General features: G+C 44.1%; 1 protein-coding gene across 1 annotated transcript; it reads left to right on the top strand.

Moving 5' to 3' along the window:
* Nucleotides 1–1,332: 1,332 nt before the first annotated feature.
* Nucleotides 1,333–19,829, top strand: FAM83F (family with sequence similarity 83 member F). The gene is made up of 5 exons (XM_040062357.2): nucleotides 1,333–1,817; nucleotides 5,479–5,646; nucleotides 12,293–12,414; nucleotides 12,988–13,700; nucleotides 18,483–19,829. The coding sequence occupies exons 1-5, from the start codon at nucleotides 1,362–1,364 to the stop codon at nucleotides 18,545–18,547; spliced, it is 1,524 nt and encodes a 507-aa protein (XP_039918291.1). The 5' UTR covers nucleotides 1,333–1,361; the 3' UTR covers nucleotides 18,548–19,829.
* The last annotated feature ends 222 nt before the right edge of the window (nucleotides 19,830–20,051 follow it).

Below are 20,051 nucleotides of genomic sequence, written 5' to 3'. Positions count from 1 at the left end.
TTTTCTGCATGTGAGCACTTATGGCTAATCACAGGTGTAAAGCACTGCAAATACCTCCGAATGTTTGTATTTCCCCACTGTCTTTGACTTCATCCTTGTTTCCTTGCTCATTCCCTGCCAGCTCCATCCCTGGGCTACAGTGGGGAAGTGCTGCTTTTTATCCTTTGTGTATGCAATCTGCAGTGGAACCGGAATCTTAATCAGGTCCCCTAGCAACGATCACACACCTCGAAAATATTGTAATTTAACATTACAGCCCCCAGACTCTCCGGTGGGATGGGTGTGGGTATTTATTCCTGCTCCCAGCCAGAGACTGGAAGCAGGGCTGTTTTACTCCCAGCTCTGACACAGCCTGCTGGGCAGCCTCTGGCACATCCCTCTGTCATCTTCCCCTCTGTAAGCTGGGTACCCCACACCGCCTGCTTTTCTGGAGTCGCTGAGCTGCCAGAGGTTGCAGAGAGGGCTGGCTACCAGCTCACTGTGGCCACCATGGTGCCCTGCCCACCTCCCTGGCCTCAGTTGTGTCCCCCTCTTCCTCATGAGCATCCTTCAGGTGGCTGCCAAGTCTGAAAAAGGGGGGCAAAAAGTCTTAAATAGCCTTTTGTGTTTGCACCCCGAAATACACCCAGGGCCCAGGCCTGGCTCTCCTCCAAGCACTGCAGTCAGGACACTGGTGCCAGCCATGCCAGGGTGTTGTCCCAAATCTGGGTTCTTTCACCCAGTAGGGAAGCCGATCCACACACAGAGTTGAGAGACTCGATTTATTTCATGTCTACACAGAGATGGGTGCGAAGTGGCAAATCCACAAAGCTAGGAAGCGTATTTATACAATGTACACATACGCAAGCATATTTATACAATCCTATTCAGGCAACATTTGCATAATGAATCTACATGTCTTAGCTACTACTGCCTTCTCTTTCCCCTCCTCTGTTTAAAGGCATAGGGTATTCCAAATTCGTGTGTTTAGAGGTTGAGGGTCTTCCCTGGGAGATGTGGTTTTCCCATTTCAATGCACCAAGTTCATTCCTAGGATACAACTGAACAAATTAAAGATTTCTAACCCACATCCTTCGAAGGTGATTTAGACCGCCACATAACCAGTCTCTTCCCTTTATCTTGCATTGCATCCTGCATCTCTTAGGTGAGGTTGTTCTCCTTTACACTGAAACTGTTCTCCCCGTGCCACGCAGGGTCTGGGAGCGGGGCAGGGCGGCGGGGACAGCCGTGGCCCCAGGGCCAGGGGGAGCGGCCGCCCCACCCGTCGGGGCGGGCTCGGGCAGGCCAGGTGAGGCGGTCCCGGCCTTCCGCTCCCTCCTGCCTCAGCCTCCTGCCGGCGCTGCGCTGGGGGTGCCGGCGGCATGGCGGAGTCCCAGGTGCTCCTGCTGGACGAGCTGCACGTCAACGAGAAGGTGACTGAGGCCCAGGCCCGCTTCTACTACAGCGAGGAGCAGCGCCGAGCCCTGGAGGCGCTGGTGACCCGCGGCGAGGCCGCGTACCGGGAGGCGCTGAGGAAGGAGCAGCTCCGCGATTTCCTCTCCGGCCGGGAGCTGCAGGACCTGCGGGGCGGCTGGCGGGGCTACGATGACCCCCGGGAATGCGGCAAGGTGGCGCGGGGGCCCGGCGGCGAGGCCCTTTCGCTGGCCTACTGGCCCGAGTGCTCGGACACCGAGGTGCCCCCGCTGGACTTGGGCTGGACCGACAAGACCTTCTACCGTGGCATCAGCCGGGTGTCCCTCTTCACGCACCCGCGAAAGGAGGAGAGCGCGCCCCACCTGAAGGAGGTGGTGAGGGAGATGATCCAGCAGGCGCAGAAGGTACGGCGCGGCCCTCGACGGGCCAGCCCTGCCCGCCCTCACCCGGGCCGAGGGTCTGGCTCGGGGCATGGGGTGGAAGGCGGGAGAGAGCCGCCGCGGCCGGGCCGCCCTAGCTTCAAAGCAGGAGCGCGTAGGCCATGGAATGGTCATCGTCCACCAGGCAGGGCTTTCTCTGCGCCTTGTTGCCAGTCGTGGTTTTTGCCAAAGCTGCCGCCTGTGAGGGTGTTAAACCTCTGTACACCCCGTCCACCTCCCCTCGATTGGGGTTCTCTGCCCGTGGTTCGCCTTGTCCTGTCCCGGACTCATTCCTGGGTTCAGAGGAAGGCAGGTCATGATGCTGTTACAGCCACCCCTACCTGGTGTGTGCAGGTATCCCTAGTTAAAGACAGGGCAGCGAGTTCGTTTACGGGATCGTGTTTTTTGGGTTTATTTTTTGTGGCCTCAACACGGTCCAGCCTGAACTGCAGGTAGCCAAATTGCAGACAATATGCGGCTGCTCCTCCCATTTATCTTTCCCTGGAAATGACTGGTGGTGGTGACAGGATACCTCTGGCAAGGAAGCAAACCAGCCATGATGCTACAAGAGCTTGCTCTGAACAGGTGGGGGCAATCACGAGGGTTTTCGTCACCCCGGATGTGGGTGAAGTTCCCGGGGAAGACCACCCGGCAAAAGATCCCGGTCAGAGCTGACACGCCCCTTGGGAAAAGGGGAGAACAGTGTAAGAAACTTCATTCCTGCCCTTTGTTTTGCAGCTTTCTGGTTTTTCTGCTTTATAATTCAGCAGTCATTTCCTTCTCCGCCTGTCCCCGTCTGCCAGCACATGCTATATGCACAATTTTTGCAGTCTGGTTCAAACCAAATCTTCCGGGAAACAAAGAAAACTTTCCAGGGAGGCATTAATCTGGTGGGTGATTTTCTCAGCTCCCTGCTCTCAGAAATTGTGCACACCCTGTAATTCTGTTCAGTGACTGGTGTGATCTTAGTAGCTGTAAAATCCTTACACTCCGATCTAGTGCAACTTCACCTCCTCTTTGTGCTGCTACAAAGGCTTCTGTGGACTGTTCAAGAACTGGGAAAGTTTGTTTCTTTCAATAGGTGTGCCTGGCACCAAGAAATAATTAATTCCTTTGCAGATTTTTTTTTTTTTTTTTCCCCCACTTACTGGACAAACTGTGCCCCTCCCAGCCTGAAGCTGGTTTCATGTTTAAAAGCCATTTGAGTGTTTAATGGTCCTTTTCATAGGTAACTATGACTATTGTGTTCAGCTGAGCTGACCCTGGCAAAAAGTCTCCAGGTAGCAGCTTTTTAATCAGCAAATGAGAGTGGGGGTTTGCTGGGTTAGTTTTTTCTGAGGTGGGGTCTAAACAGATACTGGTAATATGTGGCACCTGTCTGTGAGTGGCTTATCATCGGTATTTTACAAATACGTGTTAATTAAGCTACCTTGCTGCAATGAGATTAGCAAGCATTAACTTGCCAATCTTAAAATTCCTATGAAGAGCTAGGCACACCTATGGGTCCTATAGATAAGTCTATTATCCATAGGATAGGAAGAGAAATGGGGAAAACCTCTTGCAGGGACAGACACTCATGCTCTGACTTGCTATGCTTGAGAATGTTCCTAGGTGATCTTGACAGATCACCGGCTGTGACGGGGGTTTGAGATGGCAAACACAATAACAGGCGTTGCCCATTGGAAGTTTTGACTGCTGTTCTCAATGGTCCCCAGTCTTGGAAAGCAACCTGAACTGACCCAGGCCCCCACAGCCTGGAGGGAACCATCCCTTCACATTGTGAAGCCGGTACTGACAATTAATGGTTTGTCCAGGCTGTAATTTCTGCAGTCGTTGCGCTCATTGCAAATGGAGGGGATGGAGAGAAAAGAAGTTTGTGCTTCTGCTATCCGCTCCCTCTGTGGATGTTCTTACTTCAAATGAATATTATTTGGCATCCTTTCTCCTAAATAGATCATGCGTACCACTGTGTGTGGGGGCAGAGGGAGCATAACAGGCCTGAGTTAATGCATGAACTGTTCATGCCTTTAGTTATGGTTTGCCTGTATATGGCGTTGTTCAGAAACAAAATGGCACAAATTTACTGTATTTTAATTTTCAAAGGTTCTGATAACATTCCCTGCATTCTACTGGGAAGGGAGAACCAAGGCATGACCTGAAATCCTGCCTAGTAGAAGTTACTGTGGGACTTTAGTGTGAGGTAGTTGCAACACAGTTCATCTGTATTAGGAACTCACATGTTGATGATAAGCATAAATACAATGTCAGCTCTTTTTCCTTTCTCTAGCAAAGGGAATCTGGTGTGAGCACTGTTGACAGAAGGAGCCTGACAGAGCAGATGTATTTGTTGTTGTTGGCCACACAAGCAGAGACTCAGCAGAGATTCAGCAGATGAAGTGGGGATGTTTACTGTGGCATCACTTTCCCAAAAGCCATTTGTTCAAGGGCATTTTTCACAGGAAAGAGGTCTCTGGGGAGAATTATTCTCCCTTCCTTAGGGAGCTCCTGCAAGAGAGCTGCACCTCTCCCAAGCATCAAGTGAAGATATTCCTACTGTGTGATTCAGTATTTAGCTCCACTCACACCTGTATATGCCATCCCCAGCCCAGATGGGCTTATTACTGTGATGCCCAGCACCTGGGAAATTAAAATGTAGGCAACTCTAATACCAACATACTGTCAACATGGCAGCTCTGACCTGGCACACTGATGTTGTGCAGAAGGACTAGAAAAACAGTCGTTTCCTCCATTGATAACCTTGAAAATGTTGGGAAGAATAACTCAGGCAGAAAAATTAATTTGTATTGGTAATGGTGTAAAAGTTACATGTTTTGTCTTTCTCTCCCTTTCTGTAAGATCAGCATTAAAGTTACCCATAAACTTCTTGCTTTTGTTGTTAATCATCCTAAAAATGTTCAGTGAAATCTTTTGTTTTGATGTAAAATCTATGCCTGGAAATAAGGATTAGTTTTATACCAGAAAAACAGTACATAGGGAGAGAGGGAATGATCATTTTGCCTCCGAATCTTGAATACCCTCCAGTCCCTTCCTGAGAAATAGGAGGTGTTTATGTTTGAGCTCTATAAATCATTCCTTGGGAGGCCAGCCCTGAGAGCAGACTTTTCACAGGGATTTGGGGAAGAAAAAGGAAAACAGAAATCTTGTTGTCTAGATTATGCATTGTGACTGAGGATGCCGGCCCTGATTCCTGCACATTCATTTTTCTATTAGACACCTTAAGCTTAAGTGTTAAACTTGTGTTTTCAGTCTTTTTTTTTCAATCTGTTTTCAATGTTCTTCTTCATTTAAGTGAATTCTTACAGAGACAATGGAAATTTCTCAATACAGAGGAAAAACTAGGTATTTGGCTTTGGCATTCCTCAGGCTGCTAAAATAAGTAATTTTCATCCAGAAGAAGGAGAACTCTACATTTACTAAGTTCCTTCCAAAGTGCAGGAGCTAACCCATAAAATTACAATTATTGGTAGTGCTTGGGCATGTACATCCCTGTACTTTTGTCTCCCAACAGGCTTCTCTTCCAGTATCTGGTATCAGTGCTCTCCTTTATTTTGCACCAGTGGGACAGGCCTTCCTTTCAGTTCCTAATACTTATTCAGTTCTCTGACTACCATCTTCTTGTTTCCAGATTATTGCAGTGGTCATGGATGTATTTACGGACCGGGACATCTTCCGCGATATTGTTGACGCAGCATATAAGCGCTGGATCCCAGTCTATATAATCCTAGATGAGGAAGGTGTGAAGCTCTTCCTGGAAATGTGCAGATGCCTTGACCTCAGTGACTTGCAGATCCGGGTAAGACATTCAGTACTGAACCATTATCTCTTGCAGGTCAATGGCCTTTTGCAGTTGTAATGAATCTTGGAACTTGCTTGGACTGGCAAACATAGCTCTTCATCCCTACAAGTCGTATCACAGCACTTAGAGAGGGTGGATGGAACACCGAGGGATAACAGAGTGGCTTGATAATACAGAAGGAAAGAATGCCTTCATACAGTGCATGCAGCACAGCAGAGTAGTCGGTCTAGCTTGGTTGGCAGAAGCAGCCTCAGAGGGATCTCACTCCATTACATACAGACTGAAATCCTTTGTGTGTTTCTTGTTAGTGTTGTATTCCATCCTTTTCCCCCCATCTTTTTAATCACTGTTGCTTCTACAGACTTGTTCTGAATATTGAAAAAAGTTGCTAGGTTGGAAACAACCTATGGGTGTCAGACTCACCCCTCTTTGTGATCCAACTGTTCTGAGCAGCAATGGGGGAGAAAGCGCTTTTCACCTGGAGGAAGGGTGGATTTTTCATAAACACTCAATTAATAGTTAAAAAAACCCCAAAACACAACCAAAACTCAAAAAGCTCTGAAGATTAAAGAGTCTCATATTAATCATTTTAGGAGAACCATCTTAAATCTGGATGAAAATTACCTGCATATATCTGAACAGTGCTCCTGTGAGCTACCACTCTGCTCTGTTTCATCAAAAAAGACATCCAGCTGAGAAGTTCTCTCATCTTTCTCAAACAGTGGTGGAAGTTCCTTCCCTCTGGTGTCTGAAAGCAAGACACAGACCTCATTATAACAGACATGTTTCAAGTGCCACTGGTATTGTGTGTCCTAGGCTTGTGTCTCTTTGGTACATAGCTGTGAAATCACAGCAGTATAGTTGCATTTGCTCTGGCACTCGTTTCCCAGTACTTCTCTCATCATGTACAGGAATGATGTCTTCAGTATTACAATATTTTAACTCCTGGACAGAGTGAATGAAAAGATGTGCTGGCATTTTAGAAAGAGTTGTATTGCTATTAGAGAGGTGAGTTCCTTTTAGTCAGTCTTTTCCATCTCTAAACAGTAAGCGGTCCCCTTCTGCTCTTTTTCTTATTCTTCTCCACAGGTATCTACACAGACTTGACACTCCTAAACCAGTGATCACAGTGATGTGCTACAGCAGTGCGTGGATCCTGCGGTAGTCTAGTTGTATGGCTCTCTCCAAGGAGGTGCAATTTGAACTGATGCAATCAAAAGAATGAAAAAACTTTTCTGTGTCCCGTCTGTGATTCCCTTCTTTCATGGCAGCTCATGCTATGTTTTTCTTTAGACTTTTTCAGCTGAAAACAGGACAAGCTGAGTTGAAGGAAGTTCACTGAGAAGAAATTTTTAACATCTTTTGACCTAGTTGTTCACTATTCTGCAGAGCTTCAACCCACAGATTGCTGTCCTTCAAATTTTTCCCCTCTTTTCCCAGGTATTTCATACTGGATCTTAAATTCCCCTGAAGGTTGTTATCTTTCTTTTCTAGTATGGCTAAGATTTTTGTTGGTCTTGCTAAGGTCAATGCAGTTAATTCCTCTATATGGTTATATGGAATGACCAGGCGTATTCTTCATGGAATGGGGAAAGAAGTCATTTACCTCTCAAGGAGGATGTTCTCTTTGTATCCCACCCACAGCTGTCTTGGATGTGCCTATGCTGCTGCTTGGGTCAGTGTAGCAGAAATCATCATGTAGGGATTTCCCTGACAACAGGTTTTGGATACCCAAGGAAGCTCCAACAAGGTTAAGGTTTCCCCTTGAGGACTTCCTCCAGCCCGTCCTCTTTGATGTAACATGCCAAGGGTTGAAGATCCAGATTTAAAGTAAAAAAGCAGGCTGGGCCTGCGGTCTTGTTTAGGCAGAATCATTTTGTCCCGCATTGTTTGATCACAGAAGATATTGAAATTGCTGAGTAAACTCTTATCATTCACCCATTTCTCATCTACTGGTCTTTCTAGTGATAATCTGCTTTGATGTCTGAGTTTCTTCTAGAGATTTTTAGTGACAGGGAAAATGTTACCTCCTTTTTGAATTACCATTTTGCTTTATTCTAGAAGATTTTCACCAGTTTTCACCAGACATAGTTTGCCAGCAAAGGAATTGCATACTCTTCTTTCCTGCCCTTCTGCCCACCTTTCCTTTGGAGTGTTTTTGCAAGGTGCAGAGGATGGCTTTTTTTCTCAGGAAGTTGCAGCCACATGAGATATAACTCTAAGGTTTAGAGGCAAGTTCTGATCCTGGGGGAGAGAGATGACGCACTACCATGAACTGCAGGGTCACAATGTGCATTCTGTCTTCTGTCATCACCAGATACTCCTTTTGTTCTGTGTTTGCTGCCCTTTTGCTCCCATTGCCCTGTTCATCCAATGCAAAGCGAATATTTCAACAGCCCTAATACAGGGAGATTTACTGTTAACACTGGGTTTTGCCCTTTGTCTATGTACAGCAATGAACATTTTCACAAAATTCCTGGCTATTGTATTATTTTTGTAAAGATGGCAAGTAGAGATTTTGTAGAGATGCTGACAGTCTCATATAAGGGAAACTGCTGTAGGAAGATTGTACTTCAGCCTCCAAATAGTAAAAGTTCTTAATAGCTCCAAGCATGAAATGAGAAAACCTCAATTTTTGTCTGAAGGCCAGAGTTCATGAGAAATGTATTTAAATTCAATCATCAGAATGTTCATGGGTTGTTCATAAGAGCATGTCTTGTGTGTGTGTGTGTCATGGGCTTCCTGAGCCTACAGGACATGGCTTGTCACATTTCTGTTATGTTTGACACAAGAGTGTTCTTCGGAGATCACAGAGAATCAGAGTTCTCTTGGACACAAAATTCATAACCCCTCAGAAATTCCTCTTTTTTCAGGACCTGAGGGTGAATGTTGTCACCAGTTTGTAGATAAGTGTTTTTGGTCCTCATGTTTCTGTTAACCCTGACCACAGTAATGGACGCTCCTGCCCAAAGACAGAGAATTCTCCTAGAGTTCCAAGTAAGCCTAGGGAATAACTTATCTGCAGGAAGTTCACCTTCACATTATTTTTTACATTCATTTTTCCCAACACGTAAGAAGTTTCTCCTTTCACTTCAAAAAGTTTAAAAAGCTTCTGCCTAAGAATCTTTTGGAATTTCATTTCAGTATTTTATGTTTCCGTCATTGATTCCTACCTGAGATGAGGGAGTAGCGGAATGTGACGTGAAGCAGTGCTGTTGGTTTTTTAATGGTCTGTTAGAGTCTTCTAGACTACTTGTGACCTTCTGAGAATGGGAGGCTCTCTTTTTGTAAAAACACAAATAGATAATATTCAGTAATGATCTTGTCAGGCCATATCCGAGCTAGCTGCATTCCATCCTGTTCTACCTGAATACTCACACGTCACACTCTTTTGTCAATAACCATGCCTTTTCCAAAACTGTCCCTCTCGGATTTTCTCTCTGAGATTTAGGTGGTTTTAGAGTCTTTTTGCCCTCTGCAAAGCTCTGAGCTAAACGCAAGAAAGAGACGGAGTCTTCAGGTTCTGATTTTTCAAGGTTGCATGCTTCGTTTATTGTTTCTTATCTTACAAATTTCTCAGTTCCCAACAAAGGCCTGTGCAGCTGCTTGGGCATCTGGTGACTCCTCGACTCCTCCCGCATGGGGCTGTCGCTATCTTTTATACTAATTGCTACAGATTCTTTATTTATTATTATTTGCCAATACCTATCACTTATATTAAACAGGTCATCTCTACTTTGACCCAATCTCTTTTAACTACTTTGTGCCGCCGTCACTGCAGAAAATGGAGTGAGGGAAGAAGAAAGAAGAAGGAGGAGACAACGCCCCAAATCCTCCATCTTGCCCCCATTCACTTCAATGCTAAAAACCCAAATTTACTATTTTCTCACCCTGTGATAAGCTAAACTACTATCTTTAACACTCTTGTGGCTTGCAATCCTTCCCGCAATGCAGGAAGCCTTTCCCATGGACTGAGAACAAATCCAATGTCCCTCTGGGCTTGGGCCAGGGTCCCAGACCCCCCTGTCCAGGTCTCTGACTCTCCAGGGCAGCCAAAGGAATGCCCTGGACTCCAACATGTCCCGGGCAAACAGAGGATTTCCCAGTTCTAAGAGGGAAGGTACACATAGGATTCTCTGGCAGAAGCAGTTACCATACCTCCCTTTAGGGTCTGTCTTGTGTATCCCCCCTACTCAGCCCCAGTTTGTAAGCACTACAGCCTAGGTCTGTCAAGTCAGTCACAGCATTACTGACTTTCTAAATTTGGTCTAATTTAGCTTTCTGTGGATTCAGAGTGAGGTTTAATTATCACAATAAAGCAAGGAAGACCAATTCCTTGCTATTTGTATTAGGGTGCTCTGTCAGGCTTGACTGACTTGTCAGACTGTTACCAGTCATATTAAGTTGTAGCCAGGGAGATGTTAGTCACTGCTTGTGATGAGGAGTGATGCAAGTCTGTGGAAAGGAAATATGGAAATTTAATGCAGAGTGCATCTCCCATAAGCCAGGACATGACAAAACAAACCTTAAGCAGGCTTCTGCAACAATACAGATCTGGAGGTGTCACTTCTATCTGGTGAGCTAACTGGTCCTGTACTCAAAATATTTGTTACTACTGTAACGCTGAAAATGCCTGCAATCTCACCTCATTTTTGTCTTTCCTCTTTTTTTATTGTTCAGTCTTTGGTACATGAACCCAGGCTTGTTCTTCCTCTGTACAGCTTGACTTTGCAGTCTACAAATGCTCCAAGATCCTTCAAGGCAGAGAATATTATACAAATAACCTGTTAAGTGCCTCGATGTTTATATGACTTTGTGCTCGTGCTTTGCATTTCAAGATGTATTAATGCACTCCTGTACCTACTTTATTCAAAGAGGTTTATGTGCTCAGGTGTTCAGTTCTATTCCCTCTGCACCTTTCAAAGTGTTACATACAGCTCAGTTACTGCAGAGATTCAAATGTGCTTTCTTTCCAGTGAAAGAAGGTGATAGAACATACAAACACAATAAGATCCACACTTGTTATATGCTGGGAAACTTTCTGCTCACACAAGATGATCATTCTTGATTCACAGGAATACATCTCACGTCAGAGCTGTTGACTGACTTCTTGTCTTGTGCAGTCAACATATCATGATTTGGAAAATCTCACATCCAATATCAATCAGCAAGGGAAAAAAAAGTAATTTCAGGTGATCAGGCAGCCAAATTCAAATGTTATTTTAACTATTGGAAAGGGCACCCTTTCTCTTGTGCTCTACCCAACCTGCCTTCGGCATCCCACACATATGAGTCACTGCTAGGCCTTGGGCAAGCCACTTCATCTTTTTCTGTCTTAGGCTGCTCATCTTTAAAACAGGGTAATAATATTTTCAGCAGTGTTGGGAGCGTTAATTAGCTAATGCCCACACAGGACTCCAGATAGATCAAGCAACAGCTGAGTGCAAAACAGTACGGTCATCAGTTACTGTTAGTCAGAATTTGTATTTCCACTGCTATATTCTCGTGGGGGAAGTAGGAGTGGATTCAAAAGGTAGGAGTTATATTCAGAAAAACAGCTTTTGAAAGAAATCGGCATTCTTATAATAACTCATTCCTGCATGCTGATTTCTATAGACTATCAATATTTAAGCTCTCAGTGAGGTTTATAGTAATAGGACTTAGCTCTTTGTGGGATCTGAGGCTGTGCTAGCATTAGCCAAATCCTTCTGATTCTTCTGCTCTGCAGATGGGGAAGGACGAAACAAAGGTGAATTGATTTTCCCAGAACATCACAGGGAATAGTATCAGAACTGCAGTTCAGCCTGCAACTATCTGACTCCCAGCCCTGGATTTATGACTACAGTTCACAATGCCTTTTAGCTTTTCATTCTTAAGGAATCCTTACATAAATAGATGATGGAATGAAGAAAATTATCTAGATTTGTGTGTCGGAGGGACAAGATAATTTGCTCCACACTTATACTGACATTCAATGTTTTTGGGTTGGAGGGGAGGGGGAATGTTTCATGTTAGACACTTTGGCAGTTCAGCCTTGTGCAGCCAGGACCCACAAGCAGAGTAACACTCAGTCCAGTGTGCAAATATATCCTTATAGTATGCACAGGCACACATCTATTGTTGAAAATCATGTAACCTTAACTTTGTGTTTTTTCTGTGTCTGGTAGTGCTTTGTTTTATTACTTGCAGGTTTGCTGACCAAAGGGTGTGAGATGTGAGTTTGGGAAGAGGTATTCTTTTTTTAACTACTTCCGTTCATTTTATGAAAAGATACTCCTTCCTCATCTTCAGAAATTCTTCTTCGCTGGTCTATTCAGGACATTAGTAGAGACAGTTATCTGACAGCATTGTGTTGCCAGTGGCTCAAGTGAATAGCTGAAGACAGCAGGGAGGGTTTTGATGATGCTGACCCCTTGGACAGCTATAAATTCATGGAGAGGAGTGACCTGTGTAGACAGGGGATGACAACAGGACTTCCGGCACTATGCTTTCCTTTTGCAGCCCTTCTGGTGGCTGATACAAATGAACTGTAGTCCCAGAAGTAGTGAGATAATGTGGGTGACATCTTAAGACTTGGAGCTGGCAATTGTCTAATTTTCTGTCCTATTTATTGTGATATTTTGTCTTTTCACCTCCCTGTTAGAATATCCGCATACGCTCTGTGACAGGAGTTGGGTTCTACATGCCATCAGGGAAGATCAAAGGCACATTGGCATCCCGATTCCTGATGGTGGACGGTGAAAAGGTGGCCACTGGATCATACAGGTAGGTTACCCCTGTTTAAGGCATTAAGGCATTTATTTAAAGAATGGTCAAGACTTTGCTTGAGAATCTTCTTCACATGTCATCCCCTTTCTATCCCAGCTACTGTAATTTGTGTGGCATCTGTAGAAACTGGAGTGGGACAACAGAGAAAAGTGGCATAGAGCCCTTCTCAGAGAATGGAATATACCCATGCTGGCAGACCATTTCAGAGGGCTATAGATAGTTCCACACTGCATCAGAAAGGGGTCTGCAAGGACTCCCCACCAGTCCCTGTACTCAGTTCTCTTCAGCAGGGTTTTCAGTCTGGAGACTCTTCCCATTGATGCAGTGGTGCTTTTTTAAAAGGGTAAATGGTCCTTCAGAGCTTCAGGGCCTGTTCTCCCAAATCTGGTCTACATGTCTAAAGAAGAACAGTAATGTTGTGTCATGTACCTATTGGGGCCCATCTGGGCAGGATATAAGGGCAAATGGCACAATGCTACATACTCCCCTGTAAGGTCTTAGGTTTTGTTAGGTGGGCTGCGTCAATTATACACCCCAAGATCTAATGTCGGTTCTGTTTCCTCCTCTTAGCTTCACATGGACTTCATCCCACATTGACAGAAACATCCTGCTAGTCTTGACAGGACAGCACGTGGAAATGTTTGACATTGAGTTTCGTGAGCTCTATGCCATCTCAGAGGAAGTTAATTTATACAAGGAACTGGGTATTGCTAACCCATTCCCCCTTGGAATTGGGAAGCCAGGCTTTCATTCCTCCACCGTGTCTCGGAAGTTCATTAACCCAAAGTATGGTTTAGTAGCAGGGGCAACCCGTGGTGATATGATGCTCTGGGCTTCATGGCACAAGCAAGACAATCGGGGAAACATGGAAAAGGAGGAAACAAGTGAGTCAAAGAAACGGTTAAATCAGTTCCTGAACGACTTGGTCACATTGGAGCAAGTGTTCCCAGAAATAGATCCACCTCTGGAGAACTTGAACAAGCTGAATCGGAGCCCCCAGAAACTGTTCTCCCGGCTCCACATGGATCTGAAAAATAAATCCAAATCCAGAGAATCTATTCGTGACATAAAGAAAGAAGATGCACAGACCAATGCAAAGCAAGGGAAACGGTTTGCCAGTGGGCTTTTCAGTCGCAAGGCCAAGCGGTCTCCAGGCTCAAGCATTGAGGCCAATTCTTTTGCAAGTGAAGGACATTCAGGAGAAGACCTTGGGAACATGAAAATCGAATATGAGAGGATCAGCATTGGCCGTGCTAGTGTTCGGAGCACTGGAGGCAACTCAGGTAAAACCTTTTACCAGCATACTCTGCTATCTGTGTCCCTTGTTCTGAGCTTGGCTGATTGATGCAAGTGTACCCACTATAGGCACTTGTGAGTAGACCCTCTTATTTCTTCTGAATTAAAATGAGTGAGATCAAAAGGTAGTAGCTGTATTAAAAGGTACAGGCAATTGAAGTTGAAAGCAATTTAATGGAAGTCTTACTGTAAAGTTGGTACTTCTCATGTGAATGTTTCTCGTACTTTTGAGCAACAAAGGGAGAGGAAGGTGAACATTGCCTTGTGTAAAACAGTGTGCAGTTCATGAAGTGCATTTCCCTAATAAAACAGCAACACTGTGTTCTCTATCGTAGTGGCTAGCAGGCCTCCTTTCTTCATTAGAGTTTAAGCAGGTGTATTTACTGTGACAAATTCCTGGTGGAGAAGAAAATGTGTTTATGTTGAGGTGAGGGGACAAGGAGTGGAGGAAAGGGTGCAAGACTTTTTAATTTGCTCCTTTCTATCTTCTGAAATGGGGAAGAAGGTCATGAAAATAGAAGCTACAAAACGTAAATCACTAGATCTCAACTTTTCTTTCTTTGCTATTGCATGATTGATGTTTTCACTAAGTCCTTCCAAGGCTTCAATCAGTTGAAGACACAAATTATAAAGATTTCTAACATGTTGTGGGTTCATAGCTAACTCCCAAACATGTTCACATGTTTTGTGAGATTGAAGTAAATCTTTGGACTATTCAGCCTGGTTGTCTTCCTCTCACTGAGCTGTGTTGCGTGTCAATACATCCTGCACCATAAGGAAGATAAACTAATTGCAAGGAGAAAATTTCTTCTCCACTTGTCTGGCCAGAAACCATTCTGTGCGCTGATGAATGCAAAATGCAGATGAAGAGAGACAATTCTTTTGCAGCTACCGTGATGTGAAATGGAAAGACGTTTTCTTGAGTCTAAGAAGAAAAGCAGAGTATTGGGACAGTCAATAACAGTGATTAATTAGGTTCCTGGAACTATTTCTGGCTAAATGATGGACAGAATCAAAAATGCCAAATGATCACAAGAGAGAGGAACTGTAGGAAGGCATGGCTAATTTATTTAAGACTGTAGTAGATCCAGTTTGGAATCTGCATTTGGGGAGGCAGAAGTAAACCCTGGTCCAAAGAGGTCCTCTCTCCAATTAAGTCTTGAGCACAGACATTATGTGCTGGTGGGCCCCATTCCTTAAAGCCAGGAAAAGCAAAGTCAGTGAGGACCTGTGTGGAGATGTGTGGGCATTTCCACTCACAGGAATGGACCTGAGTGCTTGCACTACCCTCTAGTGACAGAAGGAGAAGATTGTGTCATCTCTGATTCATCAGCACTTTGCAATATCAAAGATTCTCACTGTCACCCATTTTAAAGCAACCAGTCTGGCATTCCCACAATGTCCTGGTGAAATCAGGCCCAGCTTAAGGCACGAGAGGTTGATGTCTTTGGTTGGACAGTGGGGCACTGCACCCTGCTGGGGCATTGCACCATCCAGGCAGCAGGGATGTCCCTGTCCCTCCTAACACAGGGGATTTGTGCCAGAGAGTCTGATGCTTGCTCTAAATCATTTCCACAAAGACATTACCATGCTATTATGTTCAGGTTTTATTTATTGCCACTGCTACTTCCTGCAGACTGCCAACTCTTGCAATAAGGGGGAGGGAAGGATTGAGAACAGTCCAGGGAAGGCACTGAGGTCCAGCACACCAGTCTTCCTCTTGTGCTTTTTCAGACCTGATAAATCTTTCCAGTGAATCCTTGCTAGTATTTTTGGTTTATGCAAATTGAGAATGCCTGTTCCTGGTGACAGTGGGAGACTCCACAGCTTTTGGAGTAAGGTGTAAGTAGACTTTGGCCATCTGGTGTCATCAAAGGGTGGAAGAAGATCATGTGTGTTGCTTTTGAATTAAATAATTTTTCTTGAAAGAAAACTTCTCTAGTCTAATAATCCCAAAGTGGCATGTGAACAGAAATTGTAGAGGGCATATTAGACAGATTGAGACTCATGAGGAATAGAAAAGGATTTAATAAAAGTCTTAAACACAGCCATGGAATAGAGTTCCAGCCTCAGTATAAAGATAGGAGACACTTTGTTCTTGGATAACTTTAGGCCTGACTTAGTTTTAAAAGTTTAAGTTGTCTTTGAGCAAAGCTAGTGAAAACTGGTGCTGTGATACTCCGGGTGACAGAAGGGACGTAAGTGGAAATAAAGGAGAAGGCACTTGGTATGCTGGCAGGTTAGGATGCAATTATTCAGAGCTTCACACTTTGAAATAGCTGCCCTTATGTTTTGTAAAGATTAAACAGCACACTTAAGCCCCATGGGCCTGCCTGCACACACATCCTCCAAAGTCAGTATTAATTCTCTAGCACCACAGAGATACATCCCACCTTGCAAATGCATGGAGAGACCAGATCCACAACCGAGTAGCTCATAGAGTAGTTGAAAGACATTATTCAAGCAGGCTAAAAGTCAGATTCTGTCTTGTAGGAGCAAATGGTGATAAAGAAAATCTGAACTGGGAAGGGAAATATTGAAAATGTCTCTGATGGAGTCTGAAAATCTGATGCAGTATTTCCAGGCTAGAAAAGGATACCTATGAGTCAGAATTTGGAGTCCGAGTCTGAGTTGGAAGTCTGGAAAATACAAGGGCTACAGATAAGTAATGTCCCAAACGAAATATCTGAATTAACATCCTCAGGTGTTGTCCTAGCACATGGCATGGAACATGTACATTGTCTTACAAGGCTTTCTCAAACCATATCACCAAATTAACAGAACCCTGGAATTTCACTGTTGCCTGCTGAGGAACACAAGAGCAGCTCTGAATCTGACCAGAATCTTGTTAATTTTAAGCTGGTGCTGGGCAGATTGTGATCAGCAAAGGTAGTGACTTCTGTGTGCAGTTTCTGGGAAACACTGCAAAAGTCTGAAAGCTGTGTATCTTCAGAAGGTGCACACTTTTTGGTTAGTGTTCTCCCTTGGAAGAAGCATAGTGGGCTTGTTCAGACGGGTCTGCTGTCCTAAGTTGCTCCATGCATCAACTTCATTCCTTGTGAGCGGTGGTTACAGAATACATACACTTAGTAGAAGGATTTTGTGTTTCAGTTTTGTGAGCTTCTTGCAACAAGAAATGGGATTTACGCTGGGCACTGCAATGGCATTGAAATAGCTGCTTAGTTATCACCGGCGTTTTTCAGCCAAAGTGAGATCATGGAAGGGTGATAACTGGAATTTTCGGCCTCTTCTAAAGAGAAAGAGGGAAACGTTGTTGGGTACATACAAAGAGGGTGTTTGCTCTGACTGTAGTGGGATATGTAGAAAAAGGTCAGAAGATGAGTAGAAAGTGACAAGGATAAAAGGGTTAGGAGTTGAAATTAAACAGAGAGGCACAGACATCTTTCAAAATAAACATGAGGGTCTTCAATGTGATACAGCCAGAGAAGGAAAAACAGGTGGGGAGAAGATAGGAGTAGTGATAATAGTAACATGCAGCATGTGTCAGAGAGGGACAGGTAGAATGAAATGCCACAGGGAGATGGGGGGAGGAGGCAGTAGCACACAGAGCAGCACAGAAGTGAGAGCAGGTTGCAGTGCAACCTCCCAGGAGAACATCAAGAAGATGCAGTGTGGAAGAAAGTGGAGAGAAGAAGGGAGAGAAAAGAGAGCTTTTCTCTACCCCCTCACCTAGAGGTAAGGGCAGCATTATCAAATACCCACAAGCAAGAGAGTGACATTAAAAATTAATCACTTGAAGCCAAATTCACAGGCAGTGCTTGGGTTGAATGCTCCCTAAACTTAGCAAGGCTGAGACTTCTCAGTAGCATGTCACCATGACCTGTGGCAGTTTTCCCTTTGTTTTCACTCTGAACTGACATCTGGCTCCAAGTGCTTGGGAGACGCACATGTACCTTCCTCCTGCACAAATAGACGTGCGGGGTGTGCCCGTGTTCAGAGTGATTCCAAGCCATGTGGCAGCCTCCCTCAGTCCCTGCTGCCCTGGGCTAGAAGCGTGCAAGTTTTGCTGAGCTCAGAGCACAGATGAGCTCCCTTACTTGCAAAAGCCTCTGAAAACACTTTGGTACAGTGCTTGAAACAGATATGCTGAGGCATCCAGATCAACATCTGGCTGTAATGATGGAGACCAGACAGAAGTACAAGCATTGAAAGGTACAAATACTGGGAGCAGAAGAAATTCATAGAGTAAGCAGTGAAAAAACCTAGAATTATAAAAAATGGAGGCAGCATACTTTGCCGCTTTAGTGAGAGACCTTGAGGCCTTGGGATTTGTCTTGCAAAGGCAGTGGTGGAAACATTGGCACTAGAGATGTTTGAAACTAAGCATGAAAAAAAACCAAAAAAAACCCCTACTGAGAATGTGTGTGGGTATCAAATGGATGAGATGACCTTGGGTTTTTGGGTTTTTTTTCAATATCTCACTCTTTGGAAAACTTCCCACCCAAGGCATGACCAGACTATTTTTCAATGCCAGCTGGAACCTAGTGATCACACTGAAGCTGGACTGGGTACAAGCCAACGCCTGGAAATACTTCTCTACTGGTTTTCTCTACAATATACTTTGCATTTTCTCTTCTTTTAATGTTTCTTCATTTCACTGCAGTAGAAAAAAAGCCATGAGAGAGTGCAGAATAATGTAGGTCTAACACAAGGTGTGTAGTAAAAAATGAGAGTGAAGCATGAGTCCAAACTTTATCCAGGTCTTATTTAATTAACATTAACACTACTTTAACTTCTTTTCATTCCAGGTAACCTGAATCCAAACTTCACTATGAACGATAAAAACAAACAGTCTACCTGTGTGTTATCATGATTGGGAAGGATTGTCTGGAGAACTAAAGACTGAATTACAAACTGGAACAGTAACTTCTTGATTGATTTTGAACCCACAGCCCTATTCTCATGCGGTGATCTGTAAACCCACTGTGGAATGGGTCCTGGATGCATCTGGCACCCCCAGCTAAAGCACATTTACTGGGTGATGAGCAGACTTTGGATAGTCAGTCCCTTAAATGAGGGTTAGTGATGAATGTATTAGTTCCTATGTCTATGTGCACACATATTTTGTATATAAAAACAACTGTGATGACTGGTCTCAGAGCTCTCTCTGTGCCCAGAGAAATGCAGATTTTCTGACTTATTTGTGCTGCTACTTCAGTCTGTCTAGCTACAGACTTGGAATCACTGTGTTCATTGTTTATTCTACTGGACTGCAAAAATGTATTGATCTGACAGGCTGTAAGGGTGAATCCAATTGAAGTGGCAAATTCTGGGTGAAATAAGGATGTTTACAGACAGTGGAGCAATCCTTTGTCCATAAGGAGTCTTCCTGTAGATCCCTGTTGTCACTTGCCTACACAGAAATGAGTGGTCTGGGAGAAGGCTAACAGTGGCCAACAGAGCAGTATCGGAACTGTTTCATGTCAAAAATGTAAGCAGTTGAACAAAGTGATTTACCAAGAATTTGGTAAAGAGAAAAAATGGAATATAGGGCAATGTTTAACGTACACTTGAGACTGGAAAAATGCCTGATAAAAGGTCTGGGCAGGATTTGGGAGCAATAATACAGACTTCAGTGGCTGTTACGAAATCCTCATTGTTGCTAATTCAGCAATACTTTTACCATTCATGGAAACTGAATGATTAAGGAGCACATCTTTGAGGGTTGAAAGAGGAAGCAGAGGAGGCATGCAAGCTTTTTAAATGTCCTTTTTAATTTTTTTTTTCCTTAAGTTAACCTTTCCAAAATCTAAATCATGCTAAAATTGAGAGCTTTGATCCATAAGAAGCATTGCGTGCAATCAGACCAAAGGCCATCCGATCTGCTGTTCTGCCTCTGAGAATAGCCTGTAAGAGGTGATTACAGAAGCATAAAATACAAGGCTTCTATATACAGAGGTGTTTCTCTGACACCATTCCAGCAGTCTGTGGACTTTCTCATCTTTCTGGCAGTTCCTTCTGGAACTTAATTAATGCACTTAGTCCCTTTCGAAAAATCCTTTTTTACTTTTGGCCTTGAAAAAGTTCTATGGTAATAAATGCCTAAATTCATTGCATGGTACAAAAAAGAACTGTTGTCAGGCTGTTTTACTCTATTTACCCTGCAGAATGTCTTGAGATGCTGAAATACCAAAGGTATTGTGCCCTCTGTTAAACATATTCATCCTTACTCCATGGGTTAAATGCTTGCTATTCTATATAATATTCTATATAGCCTTCTGGGAAGGAGGTGTAGTTTTACAGCTAGGTCTGTCAGCTCATAATATGAGCAGTGTTTCATAAAATTGTTCCTGGTAACGGGGAAAAAAGAGGTTTTG

Source organism: Hirundo rustica, chromosome 4 (assembly GCF_015227805.2).
Source record: "Hirundo rustica isolate bHirRus1 chromosome 4, bHirRus1.pri.v3, whole genome shotgun sequence".
NCBI lineage: Eukaryota > Metazoa > Chordata > Aves > Passeriformes > Hirundinidae > Hirundo > Hirundo rustica.
Note: the sequence above shows the minus strand (reverse complement) of the source record. Positions and strands in the feature narration are given on the sequence as shown.

Excerpts from the sequence above, each read along its gene's own strand:
- FAM83F (XM_040062357.2), top strand. The coding sequence starts at position 1,362 with ATGGCGGAGTCCCAGGTGCTCCTGCTGGACGAGCTGCACGTCAACGAG. Across the intron at positions 1,818-5,478 it reads TGATCCAGCAGGCGCAGAAG|ATTATTGCAGTGGTCATGGA; the intron begins GTACGGCGCGGC and ends TCTTGTTTCCAG. Across the intron at positions 5,647-12,292 it reads TCAGTGACTTGCAGATCCGG|AATATCCGCATACGCTCTGT; the intron begins GTAAGACATTCA and ends CCTCCCTGTTAG.